Raw genomic sequence first — 27,991 nt, forward strand, 5'->3', positions numbered from 1 at the left:
GAAGCAGAGACCATGGAGAAATGCTGCTTACTGCCTAGCTAGTCATGACTTGCTCAGCCTGCTTTCCATATACAAACAGGACCACCAGCTAAGAGGTGGCACCACCCACAGTGGGCTGGGTCATTAATCAAGAGACTGTCCACCAGCTTGCCCACAGTCAATCTGATGGAGGCACTTCCTCAAGGAGGTTCCCTCTTCCCAGGGACTCTAGCTTGTGCCAAGTTGACAAAAACTAAGCAACACAACACACACACACACACACACACACACACACACACACACACACACACACACACGGCTTTTACCTGCTGCACCATCTTGCAGGCTACATTTCTTGAACTGTGATTTGCATTAGGTATCAATCCCGTTAGTGTCTGGGACTTACTGCTGGTAAAGTACTCAAAACGCTGCCTGACTCTTATTAAAATAAGATCTTTTAACAGCATACATGGCACAGAGACCTGGCATGAAACTCTGCAGGGAAATCATGACTAGTGATGAAAAGGCAGCATCTGAGCCAGCAGCTGAGCCATGAAGGTATCCATGCAGCCATCTGCTGAGCTCCCACCTAACCAACCAACATTTACTGTCTAGTACCTGTCTAAAACAGAGGTAGGTATTAAGAACACAAATGTGAATGAAATTGTCTTAAAGTGAGTTAGATATGCCGGTAAAATTGGTAGACATAGTAGAAAATTAGATTACACTGTCATCAAACAATAGATAGATGTGGTAAGAGCTAATGACTCATTGCTAGACATAGTAAGAAGATGAATATAGACTTTACTAATATGTTAATAAAAACTTTGAACTTTAACCTTTTTGTGGAGATAATATTAGAAGCAAACAGTTCGGGTACATGACATACTAAAATCTCATGTGATTTATGATACACAAGTATAGGAAGACAGAGGCAGAGGCTGTCTACAGAGCTAGTTCACTGGTCCAGGTCAAAGGCAGGAGGCTGGCAGGCAGGAGCAGCTGTCACTCAGTTGACATGGCTCTCATGAAAATGGTGGCTCTCAGGAAAATGAAGGACACAGGGCCCTGAGGTCAGAGCTGGAGAAATGGTTGTTAGAGGAAATGTGTTAGGAGAAATGTGTCTGCCAGTGCTAGAGGAAAGGCTGCCAGCCATCACACAAAGAAAGCAGGCTAAGGAGGAAGACAGGAAACTAGGGTTCAAGATCAGGCAAAGGAAGAAAAGGAGAACAGAGAGATACAAAAAATGAAGAAAAGGAAACAAACAGTTCCAGAAGACAGTAAACTTCCTACTAAGACTAGGAAGAGAGGCAAAGAAGAAGATGGTCAAAGGACAAAAGTTTCAATGACCTATTATCATAGGTAAGGTCTGGACAGCTAAGGAACAGTACAGCAATAGTTAATAAACTATTAAAAGCTGCTTAAGACAGTAGGATTTAATTATTCTCACAAGGGAGAATGGGCAGGAGGGAAAGAGGAAGGATGGGAAGAAAAATGTGAGGGAGGGAGTAACGAAAGGAGGGATGGAATGCAAATGGCGGCTGAACAGGTGCGGCTGAACAGGTGAGATGTGCTAATTACTTTACATCATCATTCTGTAGTGTATGTCAATGTATCAGTTACACACCTCCAATGTTTATCACTTTTACTTCAGTAGAGCTGAAAATTTAAGTAAAAATTTAAAAAAGGGAATAATCCCCTATGAATTTCTTGCAGCTGGCCAGTAGGTCCCTCTGAGCTGAGGCTTCATCATGTGTCTTTCAAACTTGTAATGCTCCGTAATCCCTCTGATGGGCCCAGAGCCATGAGACAGGTATGACCTAACAAGCCTCAGGAAAGCACACAGAATGCAAACTCCTAATGGCTTCTTCTAGGGCAGGAGAAATTGAACAGGAGTTAAGAGTCGAAAGAGGAATTCAGGTTTAGTTTTAACATTTTATTTTTTAAGGATTATGTGCATATGTGAAAAAGCTCTTCACTGCTAAGACACTGGATGGTGAACATATACATGTTTGCACTGTTACTTTCCTATAGCTAATAAGTCTTTGCACTTGTAAGGGTTGAACCCAGGGCTTGGTGCTTGCTAAGCAAGCACTCTATCCTTGAGATGAATGCCTAGCACCTGCCATCTCAAAATTTTGATGAGAACTATGTATGTGGAAAACTCATAACAGCTTCAATCACTACTATTAAGTAATATGCAGAAATACCTTAAATATCATCTTACTTTATTAAAATGAGGTTGGAAGAGCTTAAAAGTACCAGCAAAGGATACAAGGAAAAAGGCCCTACGGATGTCATCCAAACAGAGCTGTCGGAACTGAGTTATATCAGTATTGTAGGTGAACTGGATACTGGCAAGCTGGAGGTAACAAGAAAGCATTAATACACAATAGTAATTGGGTTACATAGAGACTTACAGACAAGTTAAGAAAGGCAACATAGCTAAGAATGTATACTGTTCCTACAATAAAACAAATACAAACCAAAACTAAAACAAAAACCCCACCACAGTGAAACAGGTTAAATACATCTTACTACAACCCACTGAAAAGTAAGGTATGTTAGTAACGTGCTGAATGGAGTTATGGTGCTATTGTGTCATTAAAGTGACAGTTGGACTTTTTCCTACTTTGCATAAATATTCCACTTTCAAATCATTATTCAGAGACATTATTTATCAGTGTTCCAGTCTTCTTAAATCAGTAATATAATATTAAAAATATGACACAATGTAAGCATTTATCGCTTTCTTTGTCCTGTTAATGCTATTTGCAGATAAATTATCTTTGATAAAAGGGGAAGTCACTTCACTAAGTAATACAGTTAGAAAGCTATGTATTGTCTGTATTGTCTTTCATTCTTGCTTAGGTCCCCAAGCCCAGAAAAGAAGATAAAAGAGAGTCGAAAGCAGAACTCTCCCTGCCGCCATACCCTACATAAATACCCAGCAAGCACTGGCATGTTTGACATTTTTCTAAAAACAAAAACAAAAAGCCTTGCTTTCAGTTAGAAGTAAACTTTTAAAAGGGATGTGATGATCTTTCTTTCCCTGAAATAGTATCAGATAATTCCCGACTCTTTACCCTGATCTGACCAGCACTGGTTTTCACAGATCAGTACAGCTGCTTCTGCACTAAAAGTTATTCTGCATGAGCGGTGCCTCTTGGAAGGCAGCTGAAGTTAGTTAAGGGTAGCTGTGCACAAAAGCACTGTCCCTCCCCCGACCTCAGTAAAACTAAATAGTCTGTCACCAATGTTTCAGAATTACTTTAGTTCTAAAACAGATGAGAGACAATACATAGCTTTCTAACTCATTGTGGAGGTGACACCCATGACAAGTGGTTGGCTTTTAGCCAGTTCTAAGCACAGCACTGTGTATAAACTGTGGAAGACATGGTTAGAGAACACGATCACTAAGATGAGATGACAGAATAAGCATCTGATTGGGATGGCTACGGAAACAGTGGGTACTTAAATGCCACCTTACGACCAATCAACCGTCAGAAGGGAAGATCGGAGGTGAAAACAGGAGTAGGGAAAACACAAACTGCATCGCCAGAGCAGACAATGCAAGTGGAGCTCTTGGCTCTCTCCTTCTCCCACTGGATCCCACATCATCCATCAGGTGTGTTATCAAGTGCCCAGCACTTTTATCCTTGACATGTGTTGCCCACCCTATGTTGATATTTTCAATCTGATTCTCAATAATTTTCTAGGAAAAGCCCAACACATACATATCTCGCAAAACTGTAAACTGTGTTTTGTTATAAGTGAAAGTTTCCCTCATGTGTTATTTACCTTAATTATTAATGCCAAGTAAAAGTTTTAAAAATGCTAAAATTCTAAGCAAAATGAATTTTTGATGGAATTATACTATAATGCCCTTGTAGCTTGGAGAATATTTTATTATACCCAAATCAAAGCAGTGGTGGTTTGTAGAGCTACCTTTTGTTTACAGGAAACACCAGACTGTTGAAGGGTCTCTTGTTCCACGTGTATCCAGACAAACATCAAACAGGACAACACTAACGGAAAGAGAGCTTCATACCTAAAAGACAGGGAAAGAGAACACAGCTGAACTACTAACAAAGAAAGCTGAAAGTTAAAGTAGAAGTCATTCATCAAGTCATTTGGACGGGAAGCTGGGGAGACGGCTCAGCAGTGAAAAGCAGCTGTGGCTCTTATACAGGACCCAGGTTTGGTGCGCAGCACCCACCTGGTAGCTTACAATAGTCTATCATGCCAGTTCCAAAGATCTGGTGCCCCCTTCTGGCTAGTGTAGGCACCAGGCACACACACGGTGCATATATGTGAAGGCAAAACAGTCATACTCATAAAATAAAAATGAAATAAACCTTAAGAAGTAATTGCTGTAATATTTCAAAATCTGTAAGTTTTTTAGACAAGGGTAGGAAGGAAGAAATACATTTAAATTTCAACTTTAATTTAATAGCATCTTTTTTTGAACTTCATTAAATCCTGAGATAATTACATGTTTGAAGTAGAAATATTTTTAAAAAACCATTCCTAAAGTAGGTAACAAGTATTTATTAATAGAAAAAGTGCAGAGACAAATGTAAAAAGGTGACTTTGGAGGTACAATCAGTAATATATGTATAAGAGTAAGACAGATACCGCAACCTTCCTAAAAGGAAGGTTATAGAAATACAAACCCTAAGGGGAAAATAAAAGGGCTATGAAATGCATGAAAATATCTCTGGCTATATCAATAACCTAGATGAAAATAAAGACAAAAATGAGGTGGCATATTACTCACTACATTTCTCAACATAAAAACGTGTTGACAAAGGTACACTGAAATAGGGACTCTCATGCGCTGTATATAGGAACTCTACTGCAGAAGGCCATCTAATGCTGTTATCCAGATATAAAAACATTCATTAGCCACACTCTAAGAACAACAGTTCTAAGGAAATGAGCTTCATTGTAAGGAGGTGTACAAAGGGGCAATGCAGACACGACGGCCTTCCATGTCCACAGGACAGTGGTCATCAATGCATCTCTAAGATGGAGGACAGTCGACTTGACACAAAACTAAAACATTACTCAAGGTAACAAGCCCTTTTCAAAATACTTCTGCTCTACCTTGCCTCCACGGTCACCAAACGCTCTATCTATCCCAGCACTACCATACTGCTTTGATTGCACATACACATTAATACACCTCCTAGTTGATGAAGAGAATCTGGCTACTATAAGGTCTGGCTCACAAGTGAAAGAATAACTAACCTGACTGGAAGCTACAAACAAAAGCACAATGTTACCTTGCTTCACTTATTAGGACTGAACTCAAGGCCATATATCACCATTTCTAAGATATGAAAATGCAAAAGGCACAAAATGCTTTCAATTCTACCACAGCAACAAAAGAAAAGTGCTGAAGACAGGCAAACGCATCTGGACTTGAGAAACTATATACGATCACTCAGTGTGTAGGATGGAGACATCCTGAGCTATGAGCACAGGTTATATGCATGAGAACATGCCGTCAGCAAAAGGTACCTGTACACACACAGCAGAGTCATTTACAGCCCATTAAAACTGTACTTGGTATTCTTATTGTAAGACGATCCCTCGGCATTACTGACTGGACATGGTAAAAACCACGCCCTTTGCAGTTTGTTGTAGCCCAGTTGCTAGAGCGCTTTCCTACTATGAATGAAGCCCTGGGCTTCGTCCCCACCACGGTATAAACTAGAACTGAGGGCAGCACATGCTTATAATCCCAGCACTCAGGAGTAGAAGTTTAAGAATCAAAAGAGTTCAAAGTCATCCTTGGCTACATCATGAGTTTGAGGCCAGCCTGAGCTTCCCAAGACAAACAATAAAACAAACAAAAAGTATATTTTTTAAAAATGGAGGGACAGCTAAATAAATTAAAGTATAGCACAAAAATATTATACATCTACTAAAATGGTAGAGGAGGACATGATCCACATAAGAAAACACTTCTAACGTAAGTAGAAAAAAACAGAAAAACCTACATGGACTATGATTAATTACATGTTAAAAGAAAAAATTAAAGTTAGAAAGAAATATACCAGAGCCTCAACGGTTAATCACTTCTTCCTTTACTCCACTTTATCAGAATTGATACAGTAATAATAATAATTTAACCATTTTTTTGTTCTGATGAATTAAAACACTGGGGAAAAATTATAATGCCTGTACCCTGGCCATTATTTAAGGTTTAGTTCAGCCACTATTCTACATGAGGTTGATGCCACCGATCCAAATCTACTCCTCAAATCTATTCAGATCCTAACCCTTAAAAGCAACTTTCCAGTTTTTACTGTAACACGACAACACGTAATTCTTATTTTATAGCCATGAACAACTCCACTGCAGGCCTGCATTAGTCACAGTTCTCTTGGTTTGACTGCTTAGTGCTCGGGATGCTGAAAACGTGAAAGAAAGAGCTTGACTAATCAGAGCAAGAAGGTGCATACTCCAAGAAAAGGCAGATGATGACTTCTAAAAGATTTGCTTATTTTCGTTTGCTACGAATGAGTATTTTGCCTGCAGGAACATGTGCGTGTTTGGTGTGCAAATAGGCCAGAGGGCTCTGAATCTCAGGGAAGTGCATGCAGTTACAGAAGGTTGTTAATACCATATGGGTTCTGGGGACTGAACCTGGGTCCCTTGAAAAAAGCAACCAGTGTTCTTAACTGCTTAGCTATGGATACAGCCCCATGGCACTACGACTTTTACAAACACTTGCAGTTGTATGTGGAAGTCGTACTTTCTAATGACACACAACCATAAAATGCCTCTCAATACTTCAGAGATTTGGCCCTTTCCTAAGATCAGACGTGGCAGACAAGATCAGGTAGAAACAGTGCTTCTAAAAGACTTTATCTCTTAAGACAACATTTCATACATAGTCTGCAAATCTAACCTAATAAGGAAAGATCAATAAAATGTCACCAAGGACCTGAGAAAGCAAGGAGATACTGAACTTTCAGTTGCAATCAGTTAGTTTGGCCTTGGACACGCTGATATGTGCTGGAAAGGCATTTGGATCTGCGTCATATTCTGTTAAGCAAACGGACAATGTAAACAAAATTTGAAAGGGAAATATTTAACAACAGACAAAACTATTTTCAAGAATTATAATAGCTTTCATTTGTATAACATTAATTCAGGGCTGATTACTAATGAATCTTTCTTATTCATCAAACAAGGATGCACTGTTAGAATTTAAAATTACTATTACTCTGTTTCTGTAATATAATAAAGCTATATTTAAAGACTCTCTTACGTCTGAATATTCACCAAATTATACAGAGAAACCTCTATTTTGTCCAAAACAGTGATGAACTACATACTTTGTAAGTTTTACAAGGATAAAGGGTAAGAAACCAAAGAAATTCACTAACCTAAATGACTAAATCACAATGTTTCAAGACCCTTCTTCAAAGCTAAATACAGATTCTGATATTGAATGATGTCTCTTAATGCTTTCATTAGTAAGATCACACTCAGCAGTAATATTCTGATTTTAGTCATGAACTTTCCTGGTTTTGATTTGATGTCATTATGATAATCTGTTTGAGGATCTCTGAAGACCATTAAATTGACAACTGGAATCATGATTTTAATACTTGTCTCCAAGGTAAGTTACAGGATAAATTCTTCTATATTAAGATTTACTTTTTTTAAAACTTACAATCAAATTTAAACTCTCCTTTCCTTTTTCCTTATGCTCTTTATTTCCAACCCAGATCTATTTCTAAGACTTACAGGCCTGTGAGGGGTTCTCTTCATCAGGTCAATGATCTCCCTACCGGGGAGCCTGGACTGCACAAAGCGTAGAGGCAAATGAGCACTAGATGCAGTCATGACTCTCCTGGTGACTGTGGATACACGTGACCAGCTGCTTCAGGGTCCTGACACCTTCTTCCCTACTGTGTAGGACCATACCCTGGAACTGTATTCCAGAATAAACCCCTTTCCTTAAATTGCTTTTGTCAGAGTAATTTATCACAGCAACAAGAAGAGAATCAAAGATAAGAAGCCTTTGGTTTTTAATGACAGGTTCCAACTATATAGTGCTGGCTAGTCTCAAATTCACAATTCCTGCCTCAGACTCCTTAGTGCTTAGAACTACAGCTTAAAAATGTTCCATTTTGGAATAAGAATATCCTTGGCAGGGAATAGAGAGGCAAAGATTAAAACAGACACAGAAGGAACACCCATTCAGAGCCTGCCCCACATGTGGCCCATACATATACAGCCACCCAATTAGACAAGATGGATGAAGCAAAGAAGTGCAGACCGACAGGAGCTGGATGTGGATCTCTCCTGAGAGACACAGCCAGAATATAGCAAATACAGAGGCGAATGCCAGCAGCAAACCACTGAACTGAGAACGGGACCCCCGTTGAAGGAATCAGAGAAAGGACTAGAAGAGCTTGAAGGGGCTCGAGACCCCATATGAACAACAATGCCAAGCAATCAGAGCTTCCAGGGACTAAGCCACTACCTAAAGACTATACATGGACTGACCCTGGACTCTGACCCCATAGGTAGCAATGAATAGCCTAGTAAGATCACCAGTGGAAGGGGAAGCCCTTGGTCCTGCCAAGGTTGAACCCCCAGTGAACTGAATTGTTGGGGAGGGCGGTAATGGGGGAAGGGTGGGGAGGGTGGGGAGGGGAACACCCATAAAGAAGGGAAGGGGGAGGTGTTATGGGGATGTTGGCCCGGAAACCAGGAAAGGGAATAACATTCGAAATGTAAATAAGAAATACTCAAGTTAATAAAAAAAAAAAGTTCCATTTTAAAAATCTATTATGCATTCCTTTGAACCTGAAAAGGGCCAAAACATTATTATGTGATTGTTAAAAACTGACCACACTTACTCTAAAAAATTTAATTTCTCGGACTGGAGAGATGGCTCAGCGGTTAAGAGCACTGACTGCTCTTCCAGAGGTCCTGAGTTCAAATCCCAGTAACTACATGGTGGCTCACAACCACCTGTAATGAGATTGGATGCCCTCTTCTGGAGTGTCTGAAGACAGCTACAGTGTACTGATATATAATAAATAAATAAATCTTTAGAAAAGAGTGGACTTCAAATTCCTCCTCTTTAAAAAAAAAATTTAATTTCTCAAGCAAACCTCTAAATATGACCTCTTAACAGAACAACGCCATTCCCAAATGACAGGATTTTAGCCTTTAATTTCTTATATAGACTAAAAACGTTAGCCCATTTTATTTCGAAGGGCACTAATATAATTGTTTATTCTAAGATTTTACCAATAATGTGGGAAAATGTAATGAGTTTCAAATTATATTTATCATTCTTGAATAAGAACACCAAGGTTCTCACATACTTCAAGATTTACAACAAACAAGCAACGCACAAGATTTCTTTATTAAAGCAACTGACATATGTCCATAGCTGTGTCCCACAAGTATGTCAGTCAAGAAGGATGGAAAAACAAAAACCAGAATGTGTGGGGACCTTTGGTGAGAGGGGCTCTAGTGTCTACTCCACTTCGTATCTGAGGGCTTTAGTCTAGGTCCCTGAGGATGTTAAGGTCCACTGGAAAAAGCTTTACAGAATGTCTCTCTAATACTTAGTGAAACAACTAAGATTCCTAAAGAGTGATTCAGGCCTTGGACCCTAGATAGCTTTATATGATCATTTAAATGGAAAATAACCTGTGGTAACACCATGGTGGATTCTGGACTGAGTCTAATTTGGATCAAGATCCCATGTTTTAGCCAAAAGTTGAACTGGTGTTTACTCAATTTGTCTGTTCTGTTTATCATTTGTTTTAAAGAACAAATTAAATAAAATTCAAATTCAAATGACAAACTGGGCTTGGTGACATGCCTGGAGTGTCAGCACTCAGGAGCCCAAAGCAAGAGGAATTAAGAACTACACTGTGAATTTAGTGTGTGTGTGTGTGTGAGTGCGTGTGTATGTATAAGTGTGTGTGAGTGTGTATGTGTGTGTGTGTGAGTCTGTGTGTGAATGTGTGTGTATGTGTGAGTGTGTGTGTGTGAGTGTGTGTGTATGTGTGTGAGTGTGTGTGTATGTGTGAGTGTGTGTGTGTCGGGGAAAATGGCAAATTCTTCCCATCAAAGTCAGCACTGAAACTATAAAACTGTCTTCACTGAATTTCAAAGTAATGTTTCAGGGTTCATGCCAAATCAATGGCAGAATCTTTGTTTAAATCTACTTGGTAAGAAAATTTCAATTCTATTTTAATTGTACATGCCTTTACTCCAAGCACTTAATGCAGAGCCAGACAGATCTCTTTGGGTTTACTGGTCCACACAGTGTGACCCTCCATAGGGTCTGTAAGAGATTTTATATGCATGTGTTTCCACGCCAGCATGTGCTCATCCATTCCAGTTCCCTCAGAGTGCAGAAGAGGGCACCAGTCACTCAGAGATAGGAACAGCTGTGAGCTCCAGTGCTGATGCTGGGAACACAGTCTTGTTTTCAGCCACAGCATCATGCAATCTTAACTGCTGAGCCATCAATCCAGCTCTAGAGATTTCAATCTTAGACAAAAATAAATTAACATTTTTGGAAGTACTCTCATTTGCAATGTACATAAAAACAAAAATAAAAACAAAATTTTATATTAAAATAATAATAAACAAACTGAAGTATTTGAAGACTTTTATCTTTTTCTTTTGGTGGTGTTGAGGCCTAGCACATGTTGGATAAGCTTTCAACCCAAGTTGCACCTCAATTTAAAGCACATTTTAAAATGTATTAAAGAAATATTTTTTCAAGGAATAAAGCCACAAACAAGTTATATTTAGCTAAGTGTAAAGTCCTCCCTGATTTGAATGGCCTATTGTAATTGGCTATAGTTGTTATCTTCCCCAGTCAGACTGGAACTCTATGCTAGACACTGGCTCTTGTGTGCCTTCTCATGCTTTGCAGCAGTGCTTCTCATCCTTCCTAATGCTGCGACCCTTTTTCACATGGTGGGGACCCCCTACCATACAACTATTTTTGTTGCTACTTCATAACTGTAACTTTGCTAATGTCATAAATAACAATGTAACTAGATATGCAGGATATATAATATGCAACCCCTACAAAATGGTCAGTCAAGCCCCCAAAGGGGTTGCAATCCACAGGTTGAGAACCACTGCTTTAAACTCACCTATGGGTGTACAGCTTGCTTTGTCTCTAGGGGCTGCTGAGGTGATATTCTGCACTGTAGCCCTGGAAAGATCACTTGTAAACACTGAGTCAGTGACGGGATGGGAGGTGGGGAGGTGACTGAGTGAGCCTCAACTGCTTGCTCAGTGGAATTGGAAGCACCCAGACAAGAAGTACACTTCAGGATCTTGAGCAGCTTTACCTGAGGTCTGCTGCCAGCTCTGCTGAGCCAGCAATTTACTACCTTCAGAACCAGTCACCAGAAGACTGTCCAAGCATTATAAACTGTCCTGCGGCCTTTCTTACATATCCACCTGCATGCACTAACAGATAACTAAGACTTTCTAAAAGAAGCTTGAATAGTATCCCCAGTCACACACTCCAAAAAACCTACACTGGGAACTGTGGTCTTTTAGTCACAGAAAATCCAACGCTACTAAAACCAATAATGAAGAAGATGGATGAGATCATAACTGGAAGAGCAGTAACCTACACCGAAACAGCATCAGTGTCACAGATAGCTCTATCACTAGAAAGGGAAAGAAATTATACGCCAGAGCTAAAGTCTATTGTTATGACAAATGGAGGTCAGGCTGATTAGAACCTTTTAAGTTCAGATGATAAAAGCTGTTATTAATGTAAGCTTTAAACTAAAAGTTAAATTGTGGACATATAATATATTTAATTTATTTTTAAAATGATTTGTTTACTTGTTTGCTAGATTCTTGCCTTAGAATAAATATGTTACTTATTTTTTAAGTGCAATAGGAAGTGATGATGCTGTTCTGTGTTGAAGATAAATTTGTTTTATTTCTAGCGTACAGTTATTTAATGAAACAGAGATCACAGCACTATGGCAAATGCATTAAACGAATGCATTAACAACAAAAATCCTTCTTAAAAACTCTTTAAGGCTTGAAATTCCACAACAATGCATTAAGCTTTCATAACACTATAATTAAATAAATTTTAGCAACTCCAAGTAAAAGTCCACGACAGAAAATAATATGAAAACAATGAGAGAAATGAAGGAACTTATAGATCAAGTTACCTACTCACATGTAGAATAGAAAACATTTATAACTTATCCTTCAAGACTTAGAGAACGTTTTCATTTCCAAAGTTTATCTACTAAAGAAAAGTCAATTTGGCATTTGAATGTATTTTAAGAAAAGTTTATACATGTATATTTGTAACAAACGTAATATAGAAGTCATGAACTTGAGAGTGAGCGGGACATGGGAGGAGTTAGAGGGGGAAGGAAGCAGAGAAATGATGGAAATACAGTACTCATGTGAAATTCTCAACAAACCCCAAAACCTAGGGAAAGGCTTATACCCCGTGCTTAGCAGCAAGTAGGTCGACATCAAGGAAAGAAGTATGCTGGTCAGCCGCTGCCAGAGGGCTGTGGGGCTCAGGAGAGGCACCACCAGAGAAGAGGCTGCAAGGAAACAGAGCAGTGAGTATGTACTAATATTAACTAATATTACTAATATTAATGAGTAATTTACTGTTTTCTACTGAAATAAAATATATTACTTTACACTCAGCAACTTGTCTCTCAGCCATCTATGTCCTGGTTTAAAGACAACATAGTCCCCAGAAATAGATTATGCCTATTATCAGACAAGTTGACAACTAGAGTTGTAGAGTGCACCTGATGTATCAGAAGCAGGAGACAATGACTTCACACAGGCCATAGTGGAGACATCGCCCTAGAGAACCAGGCCCGTCAGGTTGGACAAGGTGATGAAAAGGGGCAGCAAGAGCAAACACAGATGCTTGTCTATTTCAGAGAGCAACTGTACACAACTGCCAACATCCTGGGTGCTCCAGAGGAGGAAACCTGGGTAAAGCTTGGCTGACTTACTGTTTCTTTTGGTGTGTGTGTGTGCGGGGGGGTTGGGGGGGTGTCAAGTTTACTAATCTATCTGAGGAGAAGTCTTTACATACTTTAAATAGGATGACATTCAGGAAAACTTGCCTCGAGTTTTAAGTGCAATCTCACGTATAGTATTAGGTGTTATCTTTATAAGTAACCAGTGTCTTGTAAAGTAAGCTAAGTATACAGATGATTTTAATTAAAGCTGTAAATTCCTGGAGCATTCAAAGCTTTGCAAATCCTACTTGTGAAGTCTTAGCGGAGGAATGTAGGTAGGTCAATAATACTGTTATCTGATACACACTCTAACTACAAGAAACAACTTGCAGTGCTTCTTATTTTAAGGCAGGTCAGATGGGTTTCTACGTTGTTGTTTGTGGATTCTTTCTTTCCCTTTCTCCAAAACTCAAGGCCTCAGGCATGCTGGGCAAGGGCTGTCTCACTGACCTACAGCCCCCAACAAGTCAGTTAAAATGAAACCAATTTTTCAATATTGAATATTTTATCCTAGTTTTATTTTTTGTCTTCAGTAATACTAAGGTATTAAAGAAAAATTAAGCATCTCCATTCCAGGTGACATAAACATATTAATGTTACTTAATTGGGCACTTAACGAATTTAAACAAAATATGCCTGTTGTACCCACACCATGGTGCATCAGTGTTGAGGGGAGATCTTTGGAAACACTGAAGACTTTCTCTGACTTGTTCTTTCATGGCTCATACTACTTGACAGGAATCTTGAAGCTAATACCTAGCTCTACCGATGCTAAGAAAGCAATTCCTTATTTAAAGTATTCCCAGGGAGATATTTATGTAGATTATTCTAACTCTAAATTTCTTCTCTACCATTCCAAAATGAAAATATGATCAATACAGATATGAATAAACTATAGAGGACATCCAAACTGCAGGGAGGGGTGGGATAGGAATTCTTATCTAGCATGAGTATTTTTCTACTAGAACAAATGATAACAGGACCAGGGCTACAATCTAGCTTAACAAACAAAGGTACTTTTCTTTCTCTTTTTTCTCACTCCACTCCTCTCCTCTTTTCTCTTCAGACAGGGTCTCACTATAATCCCTGGCTAGCCTGGAACTCCCTATATAGAGAAGACTGACCTTGAACTTGAGAGGCAAAAGAGCCTCTGTCTCCTCAGTATCAAAGACATACACAGCTACTCCTGGTCAAGGGTACTGTTTTTGTTTTTGTTTGTTCTTTTTTGCTTTGTTTGAGACAGTATGTAGACCTGGCAGGTCTGGAACTCAGGGAGATGCTCCTGCCTCTGCAAAGGAACTTGAAATACTGTGAATAAAAACTACGAATAACTCCATTCCTATAAGATCCTTGAGATTTTATTCCTTCCCTACCTGTGTATTCACCCCTGAGGAAGATATGAACTACCATGTGAATACTGGAAGCTCAAAGAGCATCCATCCTCTGAAAAAGTAGTAAGCTCTTAACCATGGAGCCATTTCACCAACCCCAAATTCTAACATTCTTAAATAAGGGTGCCAGAGGAATGTGATTCGAAACACCTTTGTTTCATAACAAGAAATATCTAGTCAATGTTGGTTTTGGAAAGGGAAACAAAATTTAATCATTTACTAATCTGTGTAAGACCTGAAAATGTAAAGACTGACAGGAAAATTAAATATATGTGGTACATATACAGAATGGAACATTCATAAAAACTTCATGTCCAGAATCATTCATTAGATTTTTATTAGATGTTCATAAGTACACAGACCATTATGAAATCATAAGTATTCTATCGAATAATTCTTATTAACCCATGTGTGTTCACAAGAGTTCTACTTTTTTTGGTTAAATTCCAAAAGGAATTAGAAATAATAGCTGGCTACAGCCTTCCTTCATCAAAACTATTTCTTTCAGCACAACAATGCAGACATGAAGGTATCCTTTTTAAGAAAAGTGACTGGAGGTCAGGTTTTCCAATTTGGTTTGAGGGGTCACTTACCTAGTGTTGCCCAGCTCACAATCTGATTCAGAAGAGGCAGGCCTTCTTTCTTTAACAGACTGTGGTGGGTACTGTACACAACGTACATAGAGAGCACTGTACTCAGCACCTGAAAGGAAAGGCAGGGAAAGTGACACACTACCAGACAGTGCTGAGGAAAACTGGGATGCAGCTGAAACACTAGAACTGCACCAGGCTACCTCCTCGTGCTCCAGCGCCACATGTTAGTACTGCCGTGCTAAGCCAGACGTGGGCAAAGCGACATGAGGCATGCACACGGTCCAGAGTGCTTGGCATACCTCACCAGAGCTTCAAATGCTACAAATGCTGAAGGCTCCCCAAATTATGTTGACTGCAAGGGAGTGTCTACCTTAGTGCCTTTCCCACCTCTGTTCCTCTGCACAGTACTATCTGTGTATTTAATTATTCAACACAATTTTGTGGTCTGGATATTTACCAGGCCCTGGGAACTGAGACAGTGTAAGTGCTCACTATAGTTACTGTACAAAAGGAATAGCTTGAGGGCTGCTTTCATGAGAAACTACTTTACTGCAACATAGTCTCTCCTATTCATTTACGTGTTGTCTCCTTTTGTGCTGACACGCTAGACTTGAACATTTTTACCATCTCCTTGCGCTTGACAACCATATTATCCAGCTGTATAGAAAAATGATATTAATCCCTGATCAACAGCGGATTAATTAGCATTTTTAAGAAATGAGCTAAAAGACGCGCCTGGGAAACCAGAGGAGACTGCACTCTGCGCACATCCAGACGCCAGAGGAAAGCACCAAACCCCATCTGGAACCCTGGTGCACAGAGGCTCCCGGAAAGAGCGGCGCAGATCTCGGTTGCTGCCGCCGCGGAGAGGACTTGGGCAGTACCCCACGAGCACACTTGAGCCTCGGAACCTCAGGCAGGACCAACTTTTCCCCTGCAAGAGGCCTGCCTGGTGAACTCAGGACACACAGAGGCAAAATTCCTCTGAGACCGGGCACTTCCTGTGTTTACCGGAAGTCCCACACCCGCGGATCCCGGCCCGCAGCAGCTCTCTTCTCCCAAGCCCCGTGGGAGAGAGACCTCACCGCCTGGTCAGGTGGGCACTCCTGAGGCTGCACAGCGGAGGAGACCACCAACACTGCCCACCCCTGCCCACATCCCTGGCCCAAGAGGCAACTGTATAAGGCCTCTGGGTTCCCGTAGGGGAGGGCCCAGGAGCGGCAAGACCCCTGCGCCTGAGACACCAGCGGAACCTGAAGGAAACAGACCGGATAGACAGTTCTCTGCACCCAAATCCCGTGGGAGGGAGAGCTACACCTACGGAGAGGCAGACACGCCTGAGAAACCAGAAGAGACTGCACTCTGCACACACATCTCGGACGCCAGAGGAGAACACCAGAGGAGAACACGAAACCCCATCTGGAACTCTAGTGCACGGAGACTCCCGGAAAGGGCAGCGCATATCTTCCTGGTTGCTGCCGCCGCGGAGAGCTCGTGGGCAGCGCCCCGTGAGCAAACTTGGGCCTCGGGACCACAGGTAGGACCAACTTTTCTGCTGCGGGTGACCTGCCTGGTGAACTCAAGACACAGGCCCACAGGAACAGCTGAAGACCTGTAGAGAGGAAAAACTACACGCCCGAAAGCAGAACACTCTGTCCCCATAACTGTCAGAAAGAAAACAGGAAAACAGGTCAACAGCACTCCTGACACACAGGCTTATAGGACAGTCTAGCCACTGTCAGAAATAGCAGAACAAAGTAACACTAGAGATAATCTGATGGCGAGAGGCAAGCGCAGGAACCCAAGCAACAGAAACCAAGACTACCTGGCATCATCAGAGCCCAATTCTCCCACCAAAATAAACATGGAATATCCAAACACACCAGAAAAGCAAGATCTAGTTTCAAAATCATATTTGATCATGATGCTGGAGGACTTCAAGAAAGACGTGAAGAACTCCATTAGAGAACAAGTAGAAGCCTACAGAGAGGAATCGCAAAAATGCCTGAAAGAATTCCAGGAAAACATAAATAAACAAGTAGAAACCTATAGAGAGGAGACACAAAAATCCCTGAAAGAATTCCAGGAAAACACAATCAAACAGTGGAAGGAATTAAAAATGAAAATAGAAGCAATCAAGAAAGAACACATGGAAACAACCCTGGATATAGAAATTCAAAAGAAGAGACAAGGAGCTGTAGATACAAGCTTCACCAACAGAATACAAGAAATGAAAGAGAGAATCTCAGGAGCAGAAGATTCCATAGAAATCATTGACTCAACTGTCAAAGATAATGTAAAGCAGAAAAAGCTACTGGTTCAAAACATACAGGAAATCCAGGACTCAATGAGAAGATCAAACCTAAGGATAATAGGTATAGAAGAGAGTGAAGACTCCCAGCTCAAAGGACCAGTAAATATCTTCAACAAAATCATAGAAGAAAACTTCCCTACCTAAAAAAAGAGATACCCATAGGCATACAAGAAGCCTACAGAACTCCAAATAGGTTGGACCAGAAAACAAACACCTCCCGTCACATAATAGTCAAAACACCAAACGCACAAAATAAAGAAAGAATATTAAAAGCAGTAAGGGAAAAAGGTCAAGTAACATATAAAGGCAGACCTATCAGAATCACACCAGACTTTTCACCAGAAACTATGAAGGCCAGAAGATCCTGGACAGATGTCATACAGACCCTAAGAGAACACAAGTGCCAGCCCAGGTTACTGTATCCTGTAAAACTCTCAATTAACATAGATGGAGAAACCAAGATATTCCATGACAAAACCAAATTTACACAATATCTTTCTACAAATCCAGCACTACAAAGGATAATAAAGGGTAAAGCCCAACATAAGGAGGCAAGCTATACCCTAGAAGAAGCAAGAAACTAATCATCTTGGCAACAAAACAAAGAGAAGAAAAGCACACAAACATAACCTCACATCCAAATATGAATATAACGGGAAGCAATAATCACTATTCCTTAATATCTCTCAACATCAATGGCCTCAACTCCCCAATAAAAACACATAGATTAACAAACTGGATACGCAACGAGGACCCTGCATTCTGCTGCCTACAGGAAACACACCTCAGAGACAAAGACAGACACTACCTCAGAGTGAAAGGCTGGAAAACAACTTTCCAAGCAAATGGTCAGAAGAAGCAAGCTGGAGTAGCCATTCTAATATCAAATAAAATCAATTTTCAACTAAAAGTCATCAAAAAAGATAAGGAAGGACACTTCATATTCATCAAAGGAAAAATCCACCAAGATGAACTCTCAATCCTAAATATCTATGCCCCAAATACAAGGGCACCCACATACATAAAAGAAACCTTACTAAAGCTCAAAACACACATTGCACCTCACACAATAATAGTGGGAGATTTCAACACCCCACTCTCATCAATGGACAGATCATGGAAACAGAAATTACACAGAGACGTAGACAGACTAAGAGAAGTCATGAGCCAAATGGACTTAACAGATATTTATAGAACATTCTATCCTAAAGCAAAAGGATATACCTTCTTCTCAGCTCCTCATGGTACTTTCTCCAAAATTGACCATATAATTGGTCAAAAAACGGGCCTCAACAGGTACAGAAAGATAGAAATAATCCCATGCGTGCTATCGGACCACCACGGCCTAAAACTGGTCTTCAATAACAATAAGGGAAGAATGCCCACATATACGTGGAAATTGAACAATGCTCTACTCAATGATAACCTAGTCAAGGAAGAAATAAAGAAAGAAACTAAAAACTTTTTAGAATTTAATGAAAATGAAGGTACAACATACCCAAACTTATGGGACACAATGAAAGCTGTGCTAAGAGGAAAACTCATAGCGCTGAGTGCCTGCAGAAAGAAACAGGAAAGAGCATATGTCAGCAGCTTGACAGCACACCTAAAAGCTCTAGAGCAAAAAGAAGCAAATACACCCAGGAGGAGTAGAAGGCAGGAAATAATCAAACTCAGAGCTGAAATCAACCAAGTAGAAACAAAAAGGACCATAGAAAGAATCAACAGAACCAAAAGTTGGTTCTTTGAGAAAATCAACAAGATAGATAAACCCTTAGCCAGACTAACAAGAGGACCCAGAGAGTGTGTCCAAATTAACAAAATCAGAAATGAAAAGGGAGACATAACTACAGATTCAGAGGAAATTCAAAAAATCATCAGATCTTACTATAAAAGCCTATATTCAACAAAACTTGAAAATCTTCAGGAAATGGACAATTTCCTAGACAGATACCAGGTACCGAAGTTAAATCAGGAACAGATAAACCAGTTAAACAACCCCATAACTCCTAAGGAAATAGAAGCAGTCATTAAAGGTCTCCCAACCAAAAAGAGCCCAGGTCCAGACGGGTTTAGTGCAGAATTCTATCAAACCTTCATAGAAGACCTCATACCAATATTATCCAAACTATTCCACAAAATTGAAACAGATGGATCACTCCCGAAATCCTTCTATGAAGCCACAATTACTCTTATACCTAAACCACACAAAGACCCAACAAAGAAAGAGAACTTCAGACCAATTTCCCTTATGAATATCGACGCAAAAATAGTCAATAAAATTCTGGCAAACCGAATCCAAGAGCACATCAAAACAATCATCCACCATGATCAAGTAGGCTTCATCCCAGGCATGCAGGGATGGTTTAATATACGGAAAACCATCAACGTGATCCATTATATAAACAAACTGAAAGAACAAAACCACATGATCATTTCATTAGATGCTGAGAAAGCATTTGACAAAATTCAACACCCCTTCATGATAAAAGTCCTGGAAAGAATAGGAATTCAAGGCCCATACCTAAACATAGTAAAAGCCATATACAGCAAACCAGTTGCTAACATTAAACTAAATGGAGAGAAACTTGAAGCAATCCCACTAAAATCAGGGACTAGACAAGGCTGCCCACTCTCTCCCTACTTATTCAATATAGTTCTTGAAGTTCTAGCCAGAGCAATCAGACAACAAAAGGAGATCAAGGGGATACAGATCGGAAAAGAAGAAGTCAAAATATCACTATTTGCAGATGATATGATAGTTTATTTAAGTGATCCCAAAAGTTCCGCCAGAGAACTACTAAAGCTGATAAACAACTTCAGCAAAGTGGCTGGGTATAAAATTAACTCAAATAAATCAGTAGCCTTCCTCTACACAAAAGAGAAACAAGCCGAGAAAGAAATTAAGGAAACGACACCCTTCATAATAGACCCAAATAATATAAAGTACCTTAGTGTGACTTTAACCAAGCAAGTAAAAGATCTGTACAATAAGAACTTCAAGACACTGAAGAAAGAAATTGAAGAAGACCTCAGAAGATGGAAAGATCTCCCATGCTCATGGATTGGCAGGATTAATATAGTAAAAATGGCCATTTTACCAAAAGCGATCTACAGATTCAATGCAATCCCCATCAAAATACCAATACAATTCTTCAAAGAGTTAGACAGAACAATTTGCAAATTCATCTGGAATAACAAAAAACCCAGGATAGCTAAAGCTATCCTCAACAATAAAAGGACTTCAGGGGGAATCACTATCCCTGAACTCAAGCAGTATTACAGAGCAATAGTGATAAAAACTGCATGGTATTGGTACAGAGACAGAAAGACCAATGGAACAGAATTGAAGACCCAGAAATGAACGTACACACCTATGGGCACTTGATTTTTGACAAAGGAGCCAAAACCATCCAATGGAAAAAAGATAGCACTTTCAGCAAATGGTGCTGGTTCAACTGGAGGGCAACATGTAGAAGAATGCAGATCGATCCATGCTTATCACCCTGTACAAAGCTTAAGTCCAAGTGGATCAAGGACCTCCACATCAAACCTGATACACTCAAACTAATAGAAGAAAAACTAGGGAAGCATCTGGAACACATGGGCACTGGAAAAAATTTCCTGAACAAAACACCAATGGCTTATGCTCTAAGATCAAGAATCGACAAATGGGATCTCATAAAACTGCAAAGCTTCTGTAAGGCAAAGGACACTGTGGTTAGGACAAATCGGCAACCAACAGATTGGGAAAAGATCTTTACCAAGCCTACAACAGATAGAGGCCTTATATCCAAAATATACAAAGAACTCAAGAAGTTAGACCGCAGGGAGACAAATAACCCTATTAAAAGATGGGGTTCAGAGCTAAACAAAGAATTCACAGCTGAGGAATGCCGAATGGCTGAGAAACACCTAAAGAAATGTTCAACATCTTTAGTCATAAGGGAAATGCAAATCAAAACAACCCTGAGATTTCACCTCACACCAGTGAGAATGGCTAAGATCAAAAACTCAGGTGACAGCAGATGCTGGCGAGGATGCGGAGAAAGAAGAACACTCCTCCATTGTTGGTGGGATTGCAGACTGGTACAACCATTCTGGAAATCAGTCTGGAGGTTCCTCAGAAAATTGGACATTGAACTGCCTGAGGATCCATCTATACCTCTCTTGGGCATATACCCAAAAGATGCCCCAACATATAAAAAAGACAGGTGCTCCACTATGTTCATCGCAGCCTTATTTATAATAGCCAGAAGCTGGAAAGAACCCAGATGCCCTTCAAAAGAGGAATGGATACAGAAAATGTGGTACATCTACACAATGGAATATTACTCAGCTATCAAAAACAACGGCTTTATGAAATTCGTAGGCAAATGGTTGGAACCGGAAAATATCATTCTGAGTGAGCTAACCCAATCACAGAAAGACATACATGGTATGCACTCACTGATAAGTGGCTATTAGCCCAAATGCTTGAATTACCCTAGATGCCTAGAACAAATGAAACTCAAGACGGATGATCAAAATGTGAATGCTTCACTCCTTCTCTAAAAGGGGAACAAGAATACCCTTGGCAGGGAAGAGAGAGGCAAAGATTAAAACAGAGACTGAAGGAACACCCATTCAGAGCCTGCCCCACATGTGGCCCATACATATACAGCCACCCAATTAGACAAGATGGATGAAGCAAAGAAGTGCAGACCGACAGGAGCCGGATGTAGATCGCTCCTGAGAGACACAGCCAGAATACAGCAAATACAGAGGCGTATGCCAGCAGCAAACCACTGAACTGAGAATAGGACCCCCGTTGAAGGAATCAGAGAAAGAACTGGAAGAGCTTGAAGGGGCTCGAGACCCCATATGTACAACAATGCCAAGCAACCAGAGCTTCCAGGGACTAAGCCACTACCTAAAGACTATACATGGACTGACCCTGGACTCTGACCTCATAGGTAGCAATGAATATCCTAGTAAGAGCACCAGTGGAAGGGGAAGCCCTGGGTCCTGCTAAGACTGAACCCCCAGTGAACTAGACTGTTGGGGGGAGGGCGGCAATGGGGGGAGGGTTGGGAGGGGAACACCCATAAGGAAGGGGAGGGGGGAGGGGGATGTTTGCCTGGAAACCAAAGAATTATTATTAAGTATTAAATAAATTAAAAAAAAAGAAAAAAAAGAAATGAGCTAAAGTGTAACTACAAAGAAAAACAAGCTCTCAGAGTTTAAATTACTGACCTCATTATCGAATCTGAAAGGTTATTGTTGAACAGATTAAGACGCAATCTGTTCTGTGAGTAAAGCTATGATGCACTCCTAGGATCCTTTCTATTGTAAAACATATTCTCAACTCAGAGATGCCAAACTTGGGGAAAAATGTATGCCTTGGGATCAATAAAATATGTCAGGCAGCACAGTAATGCAAATTACTTAGATAGTTCAAGACAGGGCTTCGTAATGAAGTTACATAATACTCAGGGGTATTCTAACAACGTACATAAGTATTTAAGCATGATCTTCTTCAGTCCTGTGGAGTGAGACTCAGAAACACGCGTTCCTGTCAAAGCTCTCCACCGTGGGCGGGCGAGCAGATTCTGTCAAGACTACCCCAGTTTCTGAGGAAAGGCAGTGTGCTACTTACTTACAGTGAAGCACATGTTCCAAAGCTCGATGGATGTTTACAAAGGATTTCTTTTCTTCTTATGAGTTCACTGTCACACTCCAAGAATGAACATAACTTACTATATCTTGTAAGCATGGTTATATTTTTATTTCACAGTACTCTGGAAATAAATGATAGTGTTTTGTCCCGAGAGAACTTTTTAAGAAGACTCATATGGTTTGGCAGAGCTCCATATACAGTTATCTATAAAAAGGGGTGGGGGAGCTGGTGTGGAAGTTGTAAAAAGGGAACTCATGTTGGTGGGAGTGAAAAGTAGTACAGACACTTTGGATAGCAGTCTGGAGGTTCCTCAGATTGTACTGCAAAGACACTTGTATACCCATGTTCACTGCGTCTCTATTCACAATAGCTAGGATTGACCAGCTGTCATAATAACAGAACTAACCTGTATGACCATTAGCAGATGAATGGGGCAAAAAAGTAACAATGAAGTATTTCTCAGCTTGACTGGCCATGGCTAATGCACACATGAACTCACATTGCTATGCACATGAACAGTCAGACAATATTCTGGCATAGACAGGAGAGGTATTCTCAAGAATAAAGAAAAATAATAAAAACAAATAAAATTTTAAGTCTTAAAAGATAAAATCCATTATTGAAAACATAAAAATTAAAGAGAACTATTATCCTGTTGAAAAAAGTGGTCCCTGAGCTGTGCAGTGGTGGCACATGCCTTTAATCCCTGATCTCGGGAGCAGTGGCAAAGCAGATCTCTTGAGTTTGAGGCTAGCTGGGTCTACTGAGCAAGTTCTCAGACAGTCAGGGCTACAGAGAGAAACCCTGTCTTGAAAACCGAAATAAAAAAAGGGGGGGGGTGGACAATGAAAGAGTACTTTCTATTCTAATACATGAAAACATGTAAAACATGGTTACTACCGTTAAATATTTGCTACACTGACATTAAGGGACAAGCTGGAGTTAAATTACTGGAAAGTGTACATCCTGTAAACAGAATAGCTAGGCACTTACTAGCTTTGAAACACCACAGTCAGTGCCAATGGGAGCCTATCTCCCAGGTCATCTACCGCCTGCTGCCCTCGTGTCAACCTTCCAGGAGCTGCTGCATCAAAGCAGCTTGGTGTATCTGAGGATGACAAAAATCTCTGTGCAGAGGAAACACTTTCAGTTCATATTTGCTGTAAAGTCCTAAGGTCTCCTAACCTGCTGATGTCTTGGCATCACTTCTTCCTGTTGACCCTCTGCTATTCTGTAGAGAGTTCTGTATGCTACTTTAAAAAGAAAACTGACTTCTCTGGTGACTGTCCTGAGTGATAGGAATACAGGAATGTCACAGAGTATAACACTAATAAACATTTTATTATATGCCTAGTAGGATATACTATAGAAAAACTTTAACTGACCTGTAACAGAAGTACCAACAGCTCGTCCTTTACCAAATTAAGTTTTCTTTTTACGAGGGTTGCTAGAACAGCCAGCGACAGCAGAAGAACAAGCAATCCGGCACCCATTCTGTTTCAAAATATTATCCATGTTAAACTTTTCTAAAAAAGCGTACTAAAGACAGCATATGAAAACATGAGGCCGCTTACTCAAATGTAGACCTTTCAAGCACTTTGTTTAACCAACACCAAGTAGTAAAGCTGGCAGAGGAATGATGGGAAATAGCAGGGCAAGCACATGGCAGGGCTAGTTGTAACCGCATTCCATAATTTCTTTCAGTATATTTACCTTATTACCTATTTGTCTAATTCATTCTTTTTCATTCATCAACTGTCATGGCTCTAAAACTGAACTGGGTGAATACAGAGAATATAAAAGGTAGCTAAACAAATGACTGTCACTCAGCACTTGCCACAGAGATTCTCACTGAGAGAATGGATTTGTACAAAAGACACAGCACTCCTTGGGTCAAGCAGACCCTTCCTGTCACTGACCCTGGTATCTCTTCAGCTGGCCTGGCTGGAAGGTGGGGCAGTGGTCTCAAAAGTGTTGGGAGTACATCACTGTCTAAGTCATTTTGTATTCTATGGTGAAGCAGCTGATTTAATTTTCTAGATTGTCTGACAATCATAGGTAACTAATACCAAGGAATTTTAGCTCTTCATAAATATCCAAGTAATATAACTGAATGTATGTTCAAGATACAATCTAGAACTCAAATTACAAAAACTAAGGAAAAGTGAGTTGAGTTTGTTAGAGAAATAAGGAAGTGCAAATCCATGATTAGGTATATGCTGTGAACATGGCTGATGTTCATGGTTTTTTATTTTTCAAATAGTCTCTGAGGTTATAAGAAAAAAACATCACTTTAAGTTGTGTTATAAAACTCGTAAGACTAGCTCTGTAGAATAACAACTTTTGTCTTTCTCTTTCTTTCCTTTTAACTCATTGGCAACTGTCTTGCTTCAGTATACTGGGCTCACAGAAATTCAACAGTAACACTGTACACCTATCTTCTCTGTCTTCTTATTTTGTCCCTAAGTGTTTCACACATCTGTTTCTGTAGTCTAGAGGATGGAACTGCTATGAGAGATCAAATGGGTACAGAACTTTCTCTATGAACTAAGAATAAGGTAAACTGCAAATTATCACAGGAAACCAACATGAATTTAACATTAATAGCAATTTAAATCAAGTTTAGATAGAAAGACCATAATTTTCAAAAACACAAATTTGATTTTTCACATTTTAGTAGGTTTATTTGCTTTTTAAGTCAGTCTTTAACAGAAAATGCAAGAGACAATTTTCTTTAGAGACCATTTATGCAATGTATTCTCCTTTTATAATATGCTCTCCCAAACTATGCCAGAACAACATGAGCAAGAAAGGTAGAAAAGGGCTTTATAGAGACACCAGAACTCACAGGACAACATGCATAAACAAACAAACAAGCAAACAAAGTATTTGAATTTTGTTTCTTACATGCTATGCACATTTCATGAAAATTCCAAAATTTTGACTTACACTATAATGTTGAAGTATAGCTTAGATGGTACATGCGGTCTTATAATTCAATACAATAGTTGGGCTGATTATTAACTGCGTTCCTACAGCAATTCTGATCTAGTTTTGTTGTTGCTGTTGTAAGAAGCCAAAAAACCAAGCAACATAAAGTTCTTTTTTTTGGAGCTGGGGACCGAACCCAGGGCCTTGCACTTCCTAGGCAAGCGCTCTACCACTGAGCTAAATCCCCAGCCCCCCAACATAAAGTTCTTAAAGTAACAGACGCTTAAGAATATTCAGTTAATCTCTTAACAGTTAAAAAAAAAAAAGATATACCCCCATCTATTAAAGGTTAGGCAAAATGTTTTTAGAAATGCCAGAGCACTGAGAAGTATGCAGCAAAGGCAACTGCATGATTTAAAGGTGTGGACTGTATATATGTCTACAATTCCAGTACTCAGAAGGCTGAGGCAGGACACTGCATTCGAGGCCAGATGGGGCTACACATACAGACTCTGCCTCAGGAAAAAAAGTACAGACCAGCAGCAAGGTGAAACTCAGATAACTCAGTCAAGCACACACAGACACCCATGGGGTTGGGGGACAGTGACGGTAGGTGCTTAAACGCAAAAGCAAGTAACTGTTTTAAACACTTGTCTAGGTTACACTGAGGGGAAACGTACCATTAACATAGAGAATATATGTTTTTAACACAATTTGAATGGTTAGTCATAAAAATGTTGCCTAGCAAGTACAAGGTCCTGGGGTTGATTCCTAGTTCTGCAAACAAAACAGGAAAGCACAAAATAAATAGAAATTTTTTTTCTCATGGAAAAATTTTAATTCAATCAAGACAGACTTTCACTTCTCAGTGGCATGTGGTTATAGACACATTCAAAACTAATATGTCAACACAGAACACAGTCGCAATGTAACTAAACTTTTACAGATTCTATAATATTCAAAATAAAATTGAAACTAGGAGTGGGGGTGAGTTTTAAGTTACTGCTTGGTGCAATTTAACTGCCTGTGAAGGTCTGCTAGCATCTCCAAGGAGACCAGGCCTCTCAGGTGATAGGCTAAGATCATAACTAGTAATTTAACATTAGTATTTCAAGTGTGTTCAGGTAATGTTAAGCTTAGAACCAAGACTAGTTTAGTTAAGAGACTTGGGTCAGCAGTCAAGAACATTTCCTGCTCTACCCAACAGTCCTAGTCCAGTTTCCAGAACCCATTTCAAATAGCTCCCATATATCCATAACCCAGATCCAACAGATCTCACGTCCTCTATGGCCTTCATGGATACCCACACACATATGGCACACGCACATGTGTACAGAGAGAAACAGAGAGAGAGAGAGAGAGAGAGAGAGAGAGAGAGAGAGAGAGAGAGAGAGAGGAGTGCTTTTAAATGTCACAGTGTCAATATAGGATAAACTCTATTGAAATGGCAAACAACATTTTACGTACACTAGAGAAAGGTCTGGCTTTCTACCCACAACAGGCATCAGTGGGAACACTGCCAGAAGCAAAGAGAAGAAAGCCCAACTCAGGCAGGTGATCTAGAATCAAGAAAAAAAAAAGTATTCAGACAAATATGGCATAGAAATCTGTTTTTATCCATAGGAAGAACAACAGTATCAACCAACCAGACCCTTCCCCACCCCACCCCCCAGAGCTCCCAGGGACTAAACCACCAACCAATGAGTACACATGGATGGACCCATGGCTCCAGTTGCATATGTAGCAGAGCATGGCCTTGTCTGGCATCAATAGGAGGAGAGGCCCTTGCTCCTGTGAGGGCTCAATGCCCCAGTGTAGGGGAATGCCAGGGTGCGGAATTGGGAGTAGGTGGGGGGGAAACCCTCATAGAAGAAGGGGGAGAGGGGATGGGATAGGGGGTGTTCCGGAGGGGAAACTGAGAAAGGGGTTAACATTTGAAATGTAAATAAAGAAAATATCCAATTTTAAAAAGAAGTCAAGGAAAAGAAATCCGTTTTTAGCATCTCACACCCTACATGGCTCTGGAAGAAAAGCTGTGTCAAATTTATCTGGACACAAACATTGTATGAGTTACTTTTGTAATG

General features: G+C 40.1%; 1 protein-coding gene across 12 annotated transcripts in view; it reads right to left on the minus strand.

Annotated features, from left to right (window-relative positions):
• Pign (phosphatidylinositol glycan anchor biosynthesis, class N) overlaps positions 1 to 27,991 on the minus strand; it is a 130,856-nt gene that overhangs the window by 22,731 nt on the left and 80,134 nt on the right. For all 12 annotated transcript variants that reach the window (XM_087581099.1, XM_087581095.1, XM_087581096.1 and 9 more), the window contains 6 exon segments: positions 27,375 to 27,466; positions 24,362 to 24,470; positions 15,004 to 15,112; positions 12,479 to 12,581; positions 3,928 to 4,030; positions 2,255 to 2,341 (listed from right to left, as the gene is read on the minus strand). In XM_087581099.1, coding sequence (XP_087437225.1) covers positions 2,255 to 2,341; positions 3,928 to 4,030; positions 12,479 to 12,581; positions 15,004 to 15,112; positions 24,362 to 24,470; positions 27,375 to 27,466 — 603 coding nt within the window.

This window comes from Rattus norvegicus, chromosome 13 (genome assembly GCF_021556685.1).
Source record: "Rattus norvegicus strain SHRSP/BbbUtx chromosome 13, alternate assembly SHRSP_T2T, whole genome shotgun sequence".
NCBI classification, from domain to species: domain Eukaryota; kingdom Metazoa; phylum Chordata; class Mammalia; order Rodentia; family Muridae; genus Rattus; species Rattus norvegicus.